At 42.9% G+C, this 20,235-nt stretch overlaps 1 protein-coding gene across 1 annotated transcript; it reads left to right on the top strand.

The window, feature by feature from the left end:
- Positions 1–1,512: 1,512 nt before the first annotated feature.
- Positions 1,513–15,396, top strand: pou2f1b (POU class 2 homeobox 1b; the record flags this gene model as incomplete). Its single annotated transcript, XM_079170533.1, has 15 exons — positions 1,513–1,558; positions 7,798–7,863; positions 8,507–8,592; positions 9,352–9,447; positions 10,519–10,692; positions 11,615–11,735; positions 11,832–11,920; positions 12,048–12,221; positions 12,369–12,510; positions 12,632–12,786; positions 12,940–13,125; positions 13,364–13,478; positions 13,583–13,877; positions 13,989–14,074; positions 14,849–15,396. 15 exons carry the CDS (start codon positions 1,513–1,515, stop codon positions 15,097–15,099), a joined length of 2,082 nt encoding a protein of 693 aa, XP_079026659.1. The 3' UTR covers positions 15,100–15,396.
- Positions 15,397–20,235: the final 4,839 nt, after the last annotated feature.

Here is a 20,235-nt window from a genome sequence, read left to right as displayed (position 1 = left end):
TGGAAATCAAGCCTCATGGTGTTGTGGGTTCAATATGAAAGATCAAGTCTGGACTCATTTTTGTCGTGTTACACTGTTGTTACATGGTTGTGCAGCTGAACTTCAGGTTGATTTTATAATACTGTATTGCATTACCTTGAAAAAATTACTTTCACAAAAAGTTATTGCAAACTTGAAGTTCACTGAGATGTGTGCACAACTTATTAAAACATTAAACACACAAGCAGTTATAAACGGTATACAAACACTGTTTATACTGTTTGTAGTGGTTTATAACACACTACAATGTAGTTGTAAGTAGATGCAAGAACATAGAATATAAGTATTATTATTATTAAATTATTAAATGTATTTATGTTTTCATAACAACTGATGTATTTAAGCAGCAAATAAATGATTGATAACACAGTAAAACAGCTGTAATGCCAGAACAAATCCTTATAGTGTCATTAAACATTTATTATTTCTACAGATCATTCAAAGGTTTAAAATAATGTATAGATACGCTCAAAACACACGTAGAGCTTCAAGATTCATTCTCGACTGAATGTGGATGTAATGTAATGGGCTATCTTGGTATAAGCAGTGCAGATTGATGAGCTAAATGTAGGAAGTGGCCGGGATAAAAGGAAACGTGTCCCCACTTCCCATCCCTTCATATTAGAGAAGTGAAATTTCCTTTCTCTGGTCAAGGCGAGGTCAACCGACAATTTGTCTCATTTGTGTTTTTTTTCTTTTCGCAGGATGGATGTAAAATGATATTAATTGATTTCTGGACGTATTTGAGAATGCCAAAGTAGGCAGCAAGCATATTTTTTCCTTAGTATATAGGTTAAATAGAAGTAACAAATTTCAACTTAACAACATAAAAAAGAAAAACACAACTTTCATCAGCCGTCAGCAATTATTCCACAAAGCTTCATGCTTTGTTTAAAAAACGTCTTTAAATATAATAAAAATGTCTGTCCAACAACAAGCAACATACAGCACCTAGATTTATTGTCAAAAATAAGTCAACACATCTGGAGTGATAATACTGTATTCTTTTTAGGGTACAATTAGCTCATAACTGCTTTGTTATTGATGTCTAAAAGAGATAATGGTGATAATGACAAATAACCTGAAGATTGAGGGTCATTGTTGTACAGAAACACATTTGTAGATGTTTGTTCCGTCTGTGTAAATACATTTGACTTTAAATGACTACTAATACTCTGTATCAGAGGTTGTAGTATGTAGTTTGTATTACTCAGTTATATTGTCACCTGTGCGCTGGTTTTGATCTTTCTAGATCTTTGGGATCCACTCAAGCTCCTTTCAGTCCAAATCCACAGTGTAAGAAAAGTTAACTGATTATTTAAGTATATAAAATAAAGCTATAGAGAACAACAACCCGCACACACTCAACTGCCAGTGCACGTGCGTGCGAGTGTATGTATGCATGCATGCATGTGTGTGTGTGCGTGTGGCACTGGTAGGCTCAGGGCTGGGATTTTGGGTTAAATATTCAAAATGGCGGACGGAGGAGCAGCGAGTCAAGATGAGAGTTCAGGACCAGGTAATGATTACAGCATTTTACATATTCATACTCATATTCAAACTGTCTTACTCGCAGATTATGGTAAACGGAGAGCAGATGAGCCGCAGATGGACTCACAGATGTGGAAGATATTCAGTTGTTTACACTCAGCTAGCAGCTGCACTTTGACAGAGGAGGAAACGAGCTATTGCGGTGCGATGGCACAAATTACATGGAAACATGCCTCCCCCCCTTTGTGTGATTACACGGCCGTACGCCGCTACATATTCATACCTCTGTCGACAAATACAGTTTAGCATATTTTATTAGTAATCGCCGACGTGACTCCGGTTCATATGTGACACATTTAGACATTTGGCTAACGCAATCTGATTGAAATGAGGATGCTAGCCGAGCTAGCGTTAGCTCCGCTGCTAGCGCTGTGGCTTTGTGTTGATGCACAACACTGGAGCGTTTTGGACGAGGTTTGCATATTCATTTCGGAGAGCCGGGGCAGTGGCTGCGCTTGTTTTGTTGTTGTTTTTTTCATATGGTATTTGGAGGGAATAAAACAAAATGGAGCACACCTGTATTTTTGTTAAATACACGGAGTCAGCTCGGCGTGCTTCGGCTCGACCTGCTTTTTTTTTTTTTTTTTTTTTTACAGCAGAGCGTTTTTTCCCTTCAGCCTTTTGTGCTCGGTGGAGCCTCAGCTACACTGTTGTGTTATTCATGCGGGCCTGTGCGGGGTTCACCATATCATCGACCGACACAATACCTGCCTGTCAACACAACATTTGACGTATATATTGACTCAAGTGTTTGTAAAAACGTCTGTCCGCACGTTACACGGTTGTCCTCCGACTGGCTAACCGGCTAACTCACCTCCTCTAACTTGGTCAAGTCGTTCAGACTCTAAACTTTACGTTCATTTTAACTGAGCTAAACATACAGACAGGATTGTGGCTGTTAAAACATATGTAAATAGTGTTGTGTTTCTCTCGTCGCCAGAGTTTAAGTTATAACTACAGTTTGATTGAAGTTATGTTGAGTTTTTACTTGAAGTGGGAGTCGTCTCGTGCTGATAGCGAACTGTTAATCCATCTCATTTGAATATTTAATTTATTCCTATAACTTTTAATTAACTGAGCACTTTTTTTTTAAAACTTGGTTTGAAGCCGTAAAGGTCGTGGCTGTTGAGTTTTGATGGAGTCTGAATACAAAGATCGTACCTGTGAATCCCCCCGAGGCGCAGGGAGGAGGGAGTGAGGCCCACTTCCGGAAAGACACAATAATAACAGGCAGGGCATTCTTACTCCTCACTGTGTGGCTGCATGGCCGGGCAAGACACAGCTTGATGCCACTCTTCACTGTGTCGTTTAGTTTATTGAAAAAGAACCAGTGTGTTGCAGTAACTCAACAGAGGATTGGGGCTTATTATCTTTTTACTTCACAGTTAATTGCTTTTACACAAAAGACAATCTAAGAAGTGTCCTTAAATGTAAGAGTAAATAGATTTTTTGTCTTTTGCATTGTTTGCCGTTAGAGGGCTTATGTTACTGTGACATATCTGCCTTTGCATGTCAAAGCAGAATATTGAATGGATCTGCAGTTTTTCCAGTGTTTCTTCGCTTGTTTTATTTTTCACAATAAAATTCCGCTTCATGCCTTGGGCCCCTCTGTGGATTTAGATTGTATTCCTTGTGATACAAACGCACAATGTATTTATACCCTCCCTGCATTGTTCTGAGGATCACAGGGTAACTGTACCCACAGTAACGAGAGAATCACATCACCAGTAATAATATGTTTCCAAGAGAGACGTGAGACTGAATGATTTCCCATATCATGAGCCGAGCAAAAGGAGTTTGTTAGCGTATTGTGACATACAGTATATGGAAATACATATTAAAAAAGTATATAATTAACGTATTAAACTGGGCTTCTTGAAAGAAGAGACGAGAAGTAATTCGGTCATCCTCACACTTAGGCTACTTTTCTCATTTAATCAGTTTTTTTTTCAGTTCCACTCTTATTCCAGCCTTGTAGTTCCATCATGAATATTCATTACTGTAAACACAGTAGTTATGAATAATGCATCACACGCAGTAATAAATTCAGGACATGGCATCTCAAAGTACGGAGACGGCCTCCATGAAGGCTCCAGTCAGACGAGCGGAGGAAAGTATCACAACTAATCAGAGCTGTGTGGTGCGCTCCGAACAGATGACCACTTGTTTCTGCTGATCTGTAGTCCAAAATGACCTTTTAGGAATAAAGCAACTGGCTGAAGATCAGCCATTATCTCCAAAAAAACAGGGTTTATTTAACACAAATAACAACTAAATAGTTGGGTTGTATCATATATATGTATATATATATATATATATATATATATATATATATGTTAAGCATTTGGAAGGGGCACAAATATGGAGGAAATAGGTATAACAAGTGAGATAATCCACATAATGGGAGGCCTTCACGAAAAGTAGACCCAGAGGGGCTTATGATTGGTTGTTGCCATTTGGCATGCTGTCCCCCTATGACTCTCCTGTGTCTGCCACTATTAAGATCACTAATAATAAACATTTGCCAGAATTTCATGAAGAGTTTTTATGTTACGAAGCGTTTTAAACATTCAGTCTCACAACAATGTTGTTCTGCAGCTGTAATCGTGTGTCCTCTTTCTAGAAACGAGGCAAAAGTGGGAGAGTTTTGCGGTAAACAGCCAGGGTGTCCGGTAAAATGTGACACGAAGTTACTTGTTGCAAGAAAGTGAAACAAACAGCACATTAATAACCAGCAGCGATTGCTCGTATCAGCTACCTAGATGTGTATTCAGACCGCCTGCACCATCAAACTGTAGCAGTGAATCATGGCTGACCTCCGCATGTGCTGTTATGAAGTACTTGAAATATTCCTACTCTCCTCTCCCGAGAAACTTCACTTTAATTTAGCTGGATTGAATTTTCCAGCTGGCCTATAGACATTCGGCTAATGACCACCCAGGAGATACCACCGTAGCTTACAGTGGTGTTAGCCGCATTAGCCCTCGTCACATTACAGCGCACTGTATTCGGTTCATTCTTGGCCTCAGTCCAGCGCTGCTGTTTGTGCCGTCTGTTGTCAGATTGCATCGGTTTGATACGAATATTAAAAGGAAGCTTAGCGTTGTTTGGTTATTAATTAATAGCATTATCTCTCGTGACCATACATTCCGTCCGTCCCAAAATCACAGAGTGCTCGGACTGTTTCCCCTTTTTAAGGAAAAGTTGTCTTGATGCATTCTGTGTTTTAGGATGAATATATATATAGGCAGGAGGGCAGAATGTGGAGATGTACTCATTAAGTTCAGCTCCGTCTCATGTTGAATCTCTCCCCTCACATTAACGGCTCTGCAGTATTCAGCCAGCCTTTCCCACATTACAGCGCTAATGAGAGATCTATTTAAAATTCTCTTGGCAGGATATTTGTGTAAATGCATTGTTCCGCAGCAGGCTTTTTGCAAACGGATCAACCGAGTAACTGTACATGTGTTGGAACCGCCTTTGCATCCACTTCTCCTGTCTGTCTGTTCATTTGTTTAGCGTGATGTGATCGTTAAAGAGGTCAGAAAGATGGACCCCGTCCAGATGCTTCACACGGATGTGGCATCTGTACGGGTCGTAAAGTGGCCATCTTGTTAAACGGCAGTCTGGAGCTCAAACCAAACACTGTGTTGTTTGAAGAGATCAACAGTGAGAGTTTTTTTAGTAATGTGGTAGTAAATTTGTTTATTGTTAAGACAGATATTTCCAAACAGGAGTACTTCCGCAGGTAGCAGAACTAGAGAATACTTCACATGTTTTAGTTGTAACTTAAAATGGGAGGATTAGGCTGCTTTACTTTGAAATAATAGACCTTTGTTAAAACAAAACAAGGCGTTGGCGTTTTTTATATTTCATAGCCTTAACGGATGGTCCAAAAAAAAGATAACCTGGGGAATTACTTAATATTTAATAAATTGGTAGTTATATACACATAAATAAGATGGCAAATTGGTGTTCGGCTGATCTTTAGTGTGTTTCTTTAATAACCCAATAACACTTTAGCTGCAGTAGTTTGTGAAAAATATCCATTGGTTCTAGTCTCTCAATCGTGAGAATCTTCTTCTTTTCTGTGACATTTATCATAATAAACCCAACATCTTTGGATTTTGGACTGTTTGACCCCCCCCCCCCCCCCCCTAACGTGAACTCGTCTGAGCATTTCAGGAATAAGAAAAGTCGGGATGCACCACTGGTTCTAGGTCTGTAGCTGTGCTTCATATCAGCATGCTGCTGTTTACAAACAGCTGCCAGCATTGCTTAGTGACTGCACACTTGCCCTCGTCTTCTCACCATGCTGATAAAGGCCTTGTTTGTTTTTCAGTGTGTTGGCGCTACCGTGCCCTCTCGCCGTTGTGTGATCCGGTCAGCTAGTATGTAAATGCCTTTTCGTGAGGCAGCGGCACAAGTGAAGAAGTAGATTGGAGCTTTATACAGGAGCTGTTGTTGTGGATTTAGTTGGTAAGCTCCTCCCCCCTGTAGACCACCATACAGCCACGCATTACTGTCCAGCCATTGTGATTCACCGGACACCAGTTTCCCTACTGTATTACCTCTCGGAGCATGCTGGAAAATGAATTTAAAAGGGCTCCGAAATGAAATACTAATGGAATGTAAAGCTAATCTAAATATGCTAATCCCCCAAACACTTCATAAACATGGCCGGCAACAGCCCGCCACCCACTCTGTGTAGTCGCTCGCTGAGGAATGCTTTAGCCACAGGGGGTCCAGCAGTAATGACAGGCTTGTGGTGGATTAATGTGGAGTTATTTATTTCCGATTGAGCGAGTCCCCCCTCCCACTCGTACCCCAGCCCCCCCCCCCTTCGGCCCGGTCTCCATGACTCCTGGAGATACTACCAACGAGCAGCCTGAGACGTCCTATTAATGCGGTCCGCCGTGCTAACATGTCCAGACCATCACCGACAGGCCTCACACTGCATTCTGGGATATCTTCCGCCCTTTACCTGCTCTTAGCTAATTACTTTTTTAGCCGTGCACACAATAATTGGTCTTGTGCTGCCGCATCCCCTCCCTGTTCTGCGCCAAGTGCTAGTTTGAGCACTTTTTTCTCCCCCCCCCGTCTCTGTGTCGTCCTTATTCCCCTGTTTTTTTATCGTCCTCCAAAAGCCATCCAATTAATATGCTAATGAGCTGATAAATATTTATAGGGGTTTAAATTATGCAGAAAGCTCTCAGAGCCCGGTGTGAAATGCGTCGCTCGCAGGACTTCAAAGCCTTTGCATTGCTAACGAGGTAGGGGCAGATTTGCATACGGCTTTAATCAGCTGAATACTGATTATGCTTCATTATAGAGTTGGAGATGGGGGGGATTGGAGGAGGCCGCCAGCTGCACTTGTCGTTTGTTTCATTCCAACAAGAGAGGTTGAACTTTTTCAGAAGTACAGACAATCTTGGCACGAGAGAGACAGAGAGAGAGAGACAGAGAGAGAGAGGGAGAGGGAGGGAGTGCAAAGTAGGCACTGTAAAAGAGAGAGGGGCAGCAGAGCTATAAGGAAAGAAAAGAGTGTAGAGAGAGAGAAGGAGCGCTGTTTGCCTAGACCCTGTTGGCTTTCCCAGTGTGCGTCTCCCAGTGTTGCTCAGTGGACCGTGGGGTGGACAGTGCCACTGTGTCTGTGTGTGCAGCTCTGCTTGTATTGAACTCTGCTCGCTGCTGACCAGTGGAGAGTGAAAAGAGAGAGAGAGAGAGAGAGAGAGAGAGTGTGGGAGGAGGAAAACGGAGTGCCGGACGCCCCGTCGGTGGGTTTGCCCGGTCGAGGCAAATTTTCCATGATAGTTTCTGCAGCCATGCTGGAAAACGCAGTCGGAGCGATAACGGGTGAGTTTTCGGTGATGGAGCTCAGCCGGAGTAACGTTGTTGTTTCGGCGTCCCTGCGTGACATTGGCACAAAGGTTGATCCGGCCACCGCGGTAACTGTTGCGTTCGTTGTGTCAATGTGGCAGTTATTGTGTCATTCTCGCTGCAAATGACAGTCTTTGTGTTGGTGATTTTGCTCATTAATGTTCGCCGCTTTGAGTTGGTGAATGTGACAGAAATGTAACTGCAGGATAGGAATGTCGTACTCTTCATTGAGAGTGCTCCTCAAGTCACACAGGCAGGCTTGTTGTGTTTTTAACCGGCGGTAGGTGTGAGTTTGTCTCACTATCTGTCTCTGTCTGGCTCTTCCAGATGCTAAAGTGAATAATCAGTCAGAAACTACTAAATGTGCAATGGAAAGTGGTGACGGGAACACCGGTGAGTGACCTCCAGCTTTTTCTTTTTTCCTTTTTAATGGGACGGAAATCAGAGTTTTACCTCCTCATTCAACAGGTTTCAAATTCAAAAATGTCTGCAGTACAAATCAGAAAAGAATCACTAATGTGTTATTGACTCATTAAAAAAAAAAAAAAAGACATGGCAAATTTCCAAAATCCTTATTGGCAGTCCTCTTTGAGTTTCCCTCACTCGTGCCTATTGAACACTCATTTGCTCAGTGATTCTGTGTTACAAACTATCGAACTCCTTAGTGAACATAGTAGATGCATCTTTATATACCGTGTACTGCAGAATGACGTCCATATTAATGCTTGCAGTTTTAAGTGTCAATATTGTAGAATTCGGTGATGATTCACCGACCAAATTCAACGTCTCTGGGTCAGCGTCACAGCTGCTGTCACTTGTTAAAAAAAATATGTCTTCCTTCCTACCTGACAGCAGCGTGTTCTACTGACGCTGCCACAGGTTCACTGTGGGCTTCTAGTGTTTTGTTCCTCATTTATTTTGTGTTTTAAAATAACAAAGAGTGTAAATTATGTTATGCCAATCAAACCACAATGAAAAGCATCTCCTCTGCTCCTCTGACGGCACGTTTTTCATTAACTTGTATTTCTATCCTCAGGAATCCAAATCAATGGGTTTGACTTTCAGAGGCAGACGGTGCCGACCACACTCACTAATGCACACGCACAAGCCCTCCTCCAACAGGTAACGCACGACGCCATCGCACACTTCACCACGAGTCACTTTTTGTTGTTGTCCTGTTTTTAGTGGGAGCAGTCTAACCGATAACCGTTTTTGGTGCGATGTCGCATCTTGACTGTAGTTTTAGGTCTGAAGTTTAAAACAGAGGTTTGCTCATCTGCACGGGCAGGAAAGAGTTCATTTAAATGAGCCAGGCTCTCCTCGTGTCGCCTGGCAACACGGGCAGATTAATCAAACCCTGTATGCTAATTAGCTGCTCTGCGGTTGCTCGGAAACAGATGGCAGAGAATATGCAAATCTATGCAGAATTTACATGCACTGCATAACAGTTATTTTAATTAGCATCTCAACTCTTCCCCCCCCCCCCCCCCTCCCCCTCCCCTTCCCTTCCCACTCACTTTCCTGGTCTCTGAAGGCTGCAGCACATTTAAATGCCCCCTTTCTCACTTCGTTTTTAATTCAAATTCCTCTCCCTGCTCAAAGACTGAAGGCTCATTCTCAGAGAGCCGCTCAGGTAGCACAGAGAGTTCATGTTTTATAGTGTTGTGCTTATTTTATTTACACGGCTCCTTTTTCGGTGTGAATGAATCAACCTTTCAAACTGCTTTCAGTGAAAACATTTTGGATCTTGTTGTTATTTATGATAAAAAAAAAAAAGCTGTGGCTTGTTTGACCAGACCTACCATGCTGTCAACACTTCTCAGTGACCTACCCTGTAGGAAGATTTCTCCTAAGCCTCCCTCTTTGCTTCACCTCCACTAGTCTAAGTCGGAAGACTCGAGCGCTCTTCCGACCTCCGTCCAGCAGAGCGTATTGCCTCAAACCCAGCTAATGTTGGCCGGGGGACAGATTGCAGGAGTAAGTGGCCCTGTTGCCTCATATTGCTTTGAGTTAAAAAAAAAACTTGCATCTGGGGGCGGGGGGTGACACCTCAACATGATCAACCTTTTTTTGCTAAAAAAAAAAGATCGGGCGATGAAAATTGCCCCGGATTCTGTGGCTTCTGTGTCTGCCTGTTCATCCCAGTGAGTGTTTAAAGGCTCTACGTCCAAATCCTTTCCGTCACAGAAAATGGAGGGATGGGTTTGGACATGGCCTTGATGTGTCTGTGCACTCACGGTCCGGCACATTCCATATCCATCCATGTTCTCCCCGGGGGGGCCGGCCATGCTGTAGTTGAGAGCACCGGCCGTGTTGAATGCTCTTTACGCTATGCTGGAGTGAATGTTTACTGTGCATGTGGACGAGAGTTTGAACAGGACGTCGACGTGCTTGTGTGCCTTTCTTTTTTTTTTTTGCCCAGCTGCATGAGTCTTCTTCTCCATTTGCCTCCATACTGGTGTTGCCACGATAACGACAGTTTTAGCACGACTTTGATACCTTTTTTATGAAAAGTAAAGTTCAACAGAAAAGTGTCTATAAATAGTCAGAACATTCGCCTCATAGCATGATGGTGAATTTGCTTTCTGTAAAGGTGTGTGCGTACAAAATTAGAATAATAAAGTAGAGGAGAAACTGGACCAGGCTGAGTTCTAGTTCATTTCAACAACCGTTGGCAACGGCGTCGAACAATACAATCCACCTGTTGGAGCAAAGCAGGGACAAATTAAGAATGTATCTTATTGATGGAGATGGATTCTTGCCATCATGTCAGATCCCATTGTGGTATTATAGTTATCTTTAAGGTAAATATTAAACCTTTCATGGGTATCAAAGCCAAAACTCAAGTATTGTGACAACACTGACTCATCCAATCTCTGATATAACATAAAAGTGGTTTCCTTAACCGCTACTTGAATTCTCTTATCTTTCTTTGTCCCCTTCTGTCTTTCTGACCTCCCATCACGACCGTGTCCCTCTCTCTCTACATCTGCCTGCCCACCTTTCTCTCGCTCTCTCTCTCTCTCGCTCTCTCTCTCGGCTCCTCAGTTGACCCTGACCCCGGCGCAGCAGCAGATGTTGATCCAGCAGGCCCAAGCTCAGCTCCTGGCTGCGGCCGTGCAGCATTCAGCCAACCAGCAGAACAGCACCACCGGGGCCAGCATCTCGGCCTCCGCAGCCACGCCCATCAGCCAGCTGTCGCAGCCCATCCAGATCGCCTCTGTAAGACACTATCACCCATGTTTCTGTTCATGCAAATCCTTCATGTGTATCTGGACAAACCTCCCAGCCCTGAAAGGTGTTGAATGAAGCCGATAGTTACGTTCTGTTTTAGTCAAATGATTTTGTTTTCGACATGGCTCTGTGCACATATGCCATTCGTCTCTTATGGGCCGTCCTCCTGTGATCTCCGATATGTTTCCGTTTGAAGTTTAGGATTTGTGGCAGATTTCGGACGTGTGCCACAGAAAGTTACCATAAATAAGCTAATTAGACTTTAAATAGCTCTATTTATACATTTTTGTGAGTGAAAAGTTTGACAGCATGTTTTGCTAACATGCTAGCTGTGTAACGCTATGTTTATTATACACCATTACAGACACAAGACAAAGCCGTGGAAACATGGCGCCATTTTCCAAGCGATACGGGACTTGGACTATATGTAATTTATTTAACTTCATGAATGTTGTTTTCATACTGGTACTGATTATGTTTTGTTGTGACTTGCATCAGCTGCTGACTGTCTTTCTGGAAACATTTCACTCACTGAAATGTGGATTATATGGAAATTATAATACAATACAATATATACATAACTCATGTCTGTTACTGTTACAAAAAACAGTGCTGACTGTCTGTGGTAATGATAATTGCTTTAAGTCCATGACAGTAGAGTACTGAGAGGATTGTTTCTTTTCTCCACATGAATATATATATTTATATACAGCAGAACTGAACTATACCGCAAATAACCAACAGTGGTCGGTATATAGTATGTATTCCCCTAATTGACATACACTGTGCATTAAAATAAAATGATAAGAATCACAATATTGTGGTATTGGTATGTGTGTGTTGCGTTATAAACGGCTACTTTCTCGGCATGAACGGAGTGATGATTGTTTTGTTTTTTGTTTTCTCGCAGCAGCTGCAGCCGCAGAATCTAAGTCTGCCTCAGTTTGTTCTGCTGCAGCCCGGCCACCCGATCGCCACACTACAGCAGCCCACTCAGTTCATCATCTCACAGCCAACGCAGGCCCAACAGGGTGAGTCAAACACATGCCGTGTTTTTATTTGCATGCAGGATTGAGATATAAGTCGGATATATTTCATTGTTATTAAAGCAGCCTTTCACTCTGTAGGCATATTGCAAGCCCAGAGTCTTCTAAATCTACCTCAAAGCCAAGCTAACCTCCTGCCGACTCAACAAAGCCTCACCCTTGCAACTCAGGTTTGTAATACAATCGCATTACAAAACCACCGTTTATATATTAGCTTGGTGCAGTTTCTTTGTACCACTTGTATTTTTCGACTTCTTCTTAACCCCAATAACAAGTCCACTCTATGTTTTGCTGCAGCCTGCCACTCCAACCCGCACAACAGCATCCACACCTATCCAGTCCCTGTCCCACATTCAGACACCACCCAAACGGTTGGACACGCCCACTATGGAGGAGCCCAGCGATCTGGAGGAACTGGAACAGTTTGCCAAGACCTTCAAACAGAGGCGCATCAAACTGGGCTTCACGCAGGTGTGAATAGATTGATTGATTATTTTTTTCCACACTCAAATTCATAGTGTATACAACAATAATTAACTTGTACTGTAGGTGGGTCTCGGCTAAAAGCTTTCTTTTTCACGTTTCTCTGTCTCGCTCCGTTTCCCTCCTTCTCACCAGGGGGATGTTGGCCTGGCCATGGGGAAGCTGTATGGAAACGACTTCAGCCAAACTACCATCTCTCGCTTTGAGGCCTTGAATCTGAGCTTTAAGAACATGTGCAAACTCAAGCCATTGCTGGAGAAGTGGCTCAACGATGCAGGTTTGTCCCTGAACCGGCCTGAACGAAGGCCAGCATGCTTTGATTCTTTGCTCTCCTCAAAGAGATGCGTCTTTCCAGTGCCTTGTCTTTACCTCTCCTCTCTTCCTTTGTGTCGGTGCTGTTTGTGCAGAGACCCTGACATCTGACCAGTCCCTGTCCAGCCCCAGTGCCCTGGGCTCCCCGGGCATGGGCATAGAGGGGATCAACCGCAGACGGAAGAAGAGGACCAGTATTGAGACCAACATCCGAGTGGCCTTAGAAAAGAGCTTTCTGGAGGTTCGAAACTCATTTTCCTGAACACAACAATATTGATTTAAGCAGGAAAATTCAGTTTAAGCTCACCATGAAGTGTCCAGTGAGTAAAATATGTACAGACCATAGGCTCCTCAGTGCTGACAGGGCATCTCTGGCTTTTTTGCCCTCTTCAAGCAGAACCAAAAACCTACCTCTGAAGAGATCACCATGATCGCTGACCAGCTCAACATGGAGAAGGAGGTGATTCGGGTCTGGTTCTGCAATCGCCGGCAGAAAGAGAAGAGGATTAACCCCCCCAGCAGCTGCTTAAGCGGAGGAGGCAGCACCCCCATCAAAATCTTTACCCCCAGTAGCCCTCTGGTAAGGAGGGACACCATTCCCACTCAAGTGTTTCTTCGAGGACCGTTTTCTAGATTGTTGGTCTGTTCTGTTTCAGGATCAATTTGAAGATCTGTTACACTTTCATTTGGAGGTTTATCGTGACATATGGATTTTTTGTTAATTGTTCTCTGGAATTGGCTACAATGCCAAACGATTCATTATGTTTGTGTCACTCTTAACACGGTAGCTCATTCAGTCCTCTCGTTCTGTTTTCCAGGTGGCCAGCACAGCAAGCCTTGTGAGCAGTCCAACTATTAACACACCCACCACTCTGACTGTAAACCCAGTGATGCCTCTCACCAGCACCAGCGTCTCCAATCTGTCTTTCACAGGTGTGTGTACAGATGTGCTCGACGTGAAAGCGTGTGTCTGATCACACAAAATGATAGAATTGAATGTTAACTTGTGTTTGTTTCTCCCCTGCGCTGCCTCAAAGGCACAAACACTGCATCCGTCATCTCCACTGCACCTATCATTACTACAGCCGGCTCTCCGTCTTTAAGTCCCTCGCCGACGACCATTCAGTCCAGTAACTCTGAGAGCAAGGTGCACATCATCAACCACGCCCCGACGTCCATAGCCACCACTTTAGGGACGGGTCAGGTGATGGTGTCGGCGTCGGGTCTGTCTGCGGCGCTGCAGGGCGCACAGTTACCCAGCAGCTTCGCTGCAATGGCTGCCGCTGCTGGGCTCAACTCGGGACTGATGGCGTCCTCCCAGTTCAATCCGGGGTTAGTATAGGCTCTGTCCAAATAAGGCCTCTGATTACTACCAATGTAGTGTTGGCTCAAGTGTTCTGATGTCTTCTCCATTGATTTGAATGGTCTTGTCTGTGTGTCCAGGGGGGCCCTGCTCAGTCTGACTGGCGGCCTTGGCGGCGCTCTGAGTCCTGCCCTCATGAGCAACAGCACCTTGGCTACCATCCAAGGTGTGTATCAATGTATGTATTTTAAATTCTTCAAAACATTTCCGTACTATATACACACACTCGATACAGTCCCAGTTTTATGACATTATATATGGAGGCGGGGTTCCCAACCTTTTTGTGTATTGACAGTTTTGTTGCAGATTGGCTGACAGAAACAGAAAAGACGAGAGAGAGCAGGCGTAGAAACTGATCTAAGCCAACATTGTTTACTCCGTAGAGCATTTCATAATGGTTACTTATTGAATGCTGTCATAAGGTTGGTGATGATGGACTGGTTGCATCACGTACTGTTGAACCACTTTCATTTAAAACCAGTATAATCGTTTGTAGTATCACAGGAAGTGTTGAAGGAAAATGCCGCACAAACTGTAACAAGTTCAAAGGTATTTTACCAAACATGACTAATTAAGAAGCCGATGAATAAATGAATCCATGAATAAAATGAAATTCAGTTTACAAAAAAAACATATCTATAAAATGTACAAAGAAAATTAATTCGAAAAAGAAAGAAAATCCATCATGGGTTTATGTAGATAACACATTGTTTGCATAATTTGTTTAATTAGAGGAAAAGTGAGGCCACAAGCATTTGCATGTCGAGAGCAAAATAATTCCGGCCACGCCCACGCGGTTCATGGTGCTGAGACAAAATCACTTCTGTGAGGGGGAAAAAAAAAGAATCCTGCTGAGAGATGATAAAGTTAGCTGATGAAACCAAAAAGAAAGAACGTCTATCATAATACATTTTAAACACAGCTCTCTCCTCCTCCACAGCTCTGGCTTCGAGTGGCCTCACTTCTCTGGACGGCAGCAACCTGCTGTTCGCCAACACTTCTGCGGGCACCACGCCGATCTTCCTGACCCCCCAGAACCTGTCGCTGCTCACCGGCTCCCCCCTCAGCCTGGTGTCGGCCGGGCCGGGGGGTCTGCAGCTCACCGCTGATGCTCATCATCATCATCAAGCCACCGCGGCCGCCGTGCCTGTGCAAGCCTCGACCATTACCACTGCCTCCAAGGCTCAGTGAAGCCAGTCGGGCTGCATCCTGAATTGACGCCCGGTTTCTTACGTCGTGCACTACTTTCACACCATGTAGGGAACGGGGAGGTCGTTTGATATAGGCTCTGCGCTTCACTAACCACCCCACATTCTTTCCACTGTAACTATCATTATTTAATCCTTTTGCTGCCACCAAAAAGAAAATAGCCTCAAATGAGGTTGAGGTTGACTTTTTATTTTTTTAGTTTGTTTCCTGTTGTTTCCTTTCATGATTCTTGGATGTTGTTTTCCTACAAACAGTAGCCAGATGGACACTGTTGTTGGCCTGCCGCTCCTCGTGAGCCTTGAAAAGTGTCCGGGAAAAAATAATATCCTCGGCACCATCAAGCTGTTCACATTTTGTATATATATATATATATATATATATATATATATACACACATATATATATATATATATATATATATATATATATATATATATATATATATATATATATATATATATATATATATATATATATATATATACACACAATATATATATCCAAACTATTTCCAGGTCAGAATTTTGTCTGAAATACTTCTAACCAAAAACTTTAGGATTTTGCTCTTTTAACATTCAAACTAAACGATTTACTACTAATTTCACTATATTCATCATCACTAATGGGGATTTGTGTGTCGCCCCATCTTTAATTAACTCTTTTGGGTGTTTTGGACAGGCCTTGACGTAAATCATATCAAAGTTATATTATAGAGACTTTTTTTGTTCTTTTTTTTTTTTTTACATTTTCAGAACTTTGTAAGTCTAATATTAAGTTCAGATTTAACTATCACTTTTTAATCGTGGTTATAAGGCTTTAAAAACGAGTAATAAGTGGCCGATATAAAGGTTATCGTTGCTTTAAGGGTCGGAGGGACGAGACGTGTCTCTCTGAGCCTCTCTTTCTGGAAACACTGAGTTTTACACTTTGCTGCGGTGGCAAAGTGGCCCCTGTGCTTTTGTAAAACGACGGTCTCGCTGCGGATTCTAGACACTGATAGAAAATGACTGAAAACATTGCTTTGAGAGCTTTATAAACAGCTGCAGTCATGTAGTCCTGTGTCTGGTTGTGGGTGAATTTGTTTGGGGATGGTTGGTCTATTGGATAGCTGTACATTTAGTTTGGATTCAGAGGTAGAAACGTCTGCATGTGTTGTCTACAGCTCAGGCAGATGCTGAGAGTTCAGTAAACTGCATGATCCACCAGGCTGGGGAGGACTAGTCAGGGGGGGGGGGGTGCGGTCATTATACCAAATGTATGGTGGCATTGGCTAGATGGGGTTATTGTATTGTATTTTTATTTTTTTTTATAGTAGTACCGTCGTATCTACTTGTGCACAGTATCTGTACCAAAAAACTGGATTGATGAGCTGCAGTCTGCCTGTCTTTGGGAGGAATGAAATTCTGTCTTTTATTTGTCTGCAGTCGTTGGACTGGCTCACGTACTTTAAGATATACCAAAAATATTTGTTCAAATAATTGCTGTGTGTAGTCGGTGTAGCTTAGTCTAGTCAATATATTTATGAGTACAAAAATCTCTCTCCATCGTCAACAGAATATAGAAATGCAATATTTTGATGATCATTTTCCAAAGATGACCTTTTTTCTTTATTTTTCATTATTTGACAAAAGTGTCTCATCGCTCAACTTTTTCATTGGCAGCACAACTGACCAAAAAGAGGGTTTATTGGCGGGTGGGGGCACGAGAAAGTAGTTTCCTATTGAATCTCAATGTTTCTGTTGATCACTGGGGCCTCGCCCCTAAAGCCTGATCCTGGTTATCCCTCAGCCATGTGATGGCTTTGTTTTCCTTTTCATCTATTTTGGACTTTTCTGAAGCGTAATGGAAGGGTTCTGTTTTTTTTGGGGTTTTGTACTAATATTCAGCCATAAAACAACAGCTTTAAACCAAAGTGGTTTTCCTCAGTAGTTTCTGTACCTGTCCGAGCACGCAAGTTGACGTTCACACGATCTCGACTCCCCCACACTGCTGATAAATTATTTTCCCCTCTTCTCCCACCGCGGTCAACACCGGATATTCCTGATTTGGTGCTGCTGGATGAGGGTCACAGAAACTTAGCTTTTACCAACCTGCTGTTGAGAGGCCTGCATGCTTATAGCTTTATGACTCCACCCTGTGAAAACCAGGCTTCATGGTATAGACCTCCCGGCTGGAGGCTTATTAAAAAAAACGCAGAGATCGGATCATCAGAAAACAAACACACCACACCTTCTCTCAGCGCCGCCATTTTGAACCAGCATGCTATGAAAACAAAAAGAAAGTCCTGCTCCCTGAATCTGTCTGTGGACTAGTACTGTTATGTGCTACACATTCAACCAAAAAGAAAAACCAATAAACCACCACCGTGATGATAAAATCCCTGAGACCGCAAGCAGTGTAATCTGTCCATGTTATCCTCCAGTGTACTTCTTTTCTGTTGTTGAATTATTTTGACTGAATATACCTCAGCAGCACTTAAACATAAGGTTCACCTTTAGGCATTTCTGTGTATAGAACAGTGTAGAATGTATAATTACTGTCTGGCTCGCCGGTCAAAGTTTATACTGATGAACCACACATAAAAGGACAACCTACTACTGCTATTTTCTAGTACTACTATTTATGGGGTATTTCCAGGTTTAATTATTATTTTGAGATCCTTCTTGCCAAAGTAAAAGCCTTTCTCTTTGCAGCTAGGCGGGTGTCTGGCTGCTCACGTTGCTGGTTTCCCCCCCGTCTTTAAGGCCGCACCGGGCCTCGAGGACTCGGTCCTGTTCCAGTGCTGTTTGTAGTTACTAAAGAGCTGAACATGTGCTCGCAAGATAAACCAGTTGCCATCGGCACCATAGGATGTTACTGAAATATTTATCTGAATTAGAGAAACGATCTTTTCTTAATTCTATACATATAAATATATATATATAAACACGTGTAAGATATTCATATTTTATATTTGAACCAGTATGTTATCAAGACTGAATGTAGTGTTTATTATGCTTACTCGAGAAAAAAAGAAAAAAAACTCCCCTAAAATCTTCCTTTTTTTTTACTATTGCAAATTTTTTTTTCCTTCGAAAACTGACGACCAAAAAATAAGCGAAGAAACCTGAGACCACGCCCCGGTGGTGCGTGAGTCGCTGACACCTGCGAGGTGTTTTCAACAGGAAGTGTCCTGACTCTGAAGCATCTGATCTTAATCTTTTAATCGATTTTTTTTTTTTCCTTCATTTTTAGTCGTTGTGGACTTGATTTGTTGTGCTGTCTTTAACAATCATTTTAATATTTTTTTTTTTTAAATATTACTTTATGCCTTTAATTGTTTTGTATAGTGTGAGAGGGCAAGATCACTGGCTTTCTTAGTTTGACAAAGAAGATTAACATTATCATTTATGCCTTATTGTTACGTAGAAGACATGAGCATTGTAGCATTGGTGTGTGTGTGTGTGTGTGTGTGTGTGTGTGTGTGTGTGTGTGTGTGTGTGTGTGTGTGTGTGTGTGTGTGTGTGTGTGTGTGTGTGTGTGTGTGTGTGTGTGTGTGTGTGTGTGTGTGTGTGTGTGTGTGTGTGTGTGTGTGTGTGTGTGTGTGTGAGAGAGAGAGAGAGAGCGAGAGAGAGCTTGAGAGTTGAGCTCACCTGGTGCATTGTTTTCACTGAAACAAAACCGTGTACTTTGGGCATTTCGGAGCGTGGGATGATTATGTTGCTACCTATGTTTTTAGGTGTGACTCAGACAGGTTGAGGATACCTGTGAGAAAAGCTTTACTAATAATTCCAGCAGGTGGATGTGTGTGTGTGTGTGTGTGTGTGTTTGTGTGAGAGTGAGTGTCTTATAAAGAGAGAATAGGGAGGGCAGTCTACAAACCATTATGGTGCATTTCCATCTTTCAACGGGTCTTTGAGAGTGCTTTTTTAAAAACATGGTGAGACATCAGAGTACTTATTTAGTTTTTGTCCTGCGGGGGAGGTCGCTACTGATTAACTAAAAGCCTAAAGCAAGCCAGTTCATGGGTCAAAGTACAGTTTGTGGTCCTAGTTGGACTGTTTAATCTCTGCTAATGATCTTATTAACTGTCAACTGACGGTCTTTCTGCCGCTGGCTTTGCTTTTAGTGCTTTGGTTTCACTGCGCGATCCGGAGATGTGATGATGCTCTTGCAGATCAGCCATGAATGGAGTTGTAGTTTGTCAGCCCACCACACTGGTTTGCTGGGTTAAGGTTGACAAAAGGAAGTGTGGAGCACCAGTTTAGGCAAAAGGAGCTGTTGTATACCTCATTTCTAACTCAAGACTGAGTGAAAACTGCTTTAATCTACTTATGAAATATATAAAACAAAACAAAAAACGCAAATAAAGATGAAATCACACACACACTGGTGTCAGTGGAGAAGCCCGTTCATACCTGTACTTTGTGAAGGGTTGTGGACAATGCCACCACAAGGGGAGACAGAATACATACCAGTACTCATGAATGTCTGCTGTTCTTCTTTCACGATTTGGTGTTTTTGTGCTGCACACTGATGTATTCTTCAGCAATGATTTGTTGTAACTTGAGATTTAAGTTTATTTTAGTGTATTCCTTTGTCTGTTCAAAGTTACTTTTTTTTTTGGTGATACGAATAGACGACCCCTCCATGTTTCAACACTTTTAAGTTTGACAATCCTTGTTTTTATTTTGCTCTCTGACCGGGTACCGGTATGTACATGTCTCCCCACTTGACGGTGCGCCGTCGCAGCCCGGTCTCTCGCTCTCCACGTGGTACCAACGTTAACCAAAGACTTCTAACTTGATTGTATATGAACGACGCCCCGTCTCGGCTCTTCCCCCTCGCCTCAACGCTCAAGCATCAATTCCCGGCCGCACGCTCTCTCACCCGAGTCCTCGATTCATCTGTAAAGAGTTTGCGTTTGTAATTGCATGCGAATGTGTATCCGCCCCGGAAAACACTCCGGCGTCCTGTTCGGCGCGGCGGTTTCAGTGCCTGTGGGCGGGGATTAAAGGGGGTGACCAGGGGCTGAGCGGGCTTCTCTGACCGACACGAACCAATCTGGTGGTGGCTGGGTGATGTTTGTTAATACACACTGAGGGTTTAATCCTGTGCACACTGTACATGCTCAGGACT

This window comes from Pholis gunnellus (assembly GCF_910591455.1).
Source record: "Pholis gunnellus genome assembly, chromosome: 12".
In the NCBI taxonomy this organism is placed as follows: Eukaryota; Metazoa; Chordata; class Actinopteri; order Perciformes; family Pholidae; genus Pholis; species Pholis gunnellus.
The sequence above is the reverse complement of the archived record's forward strand: the minus strand, read 5'-3'. Positions and strand labels throughout refer to the sequence as shown.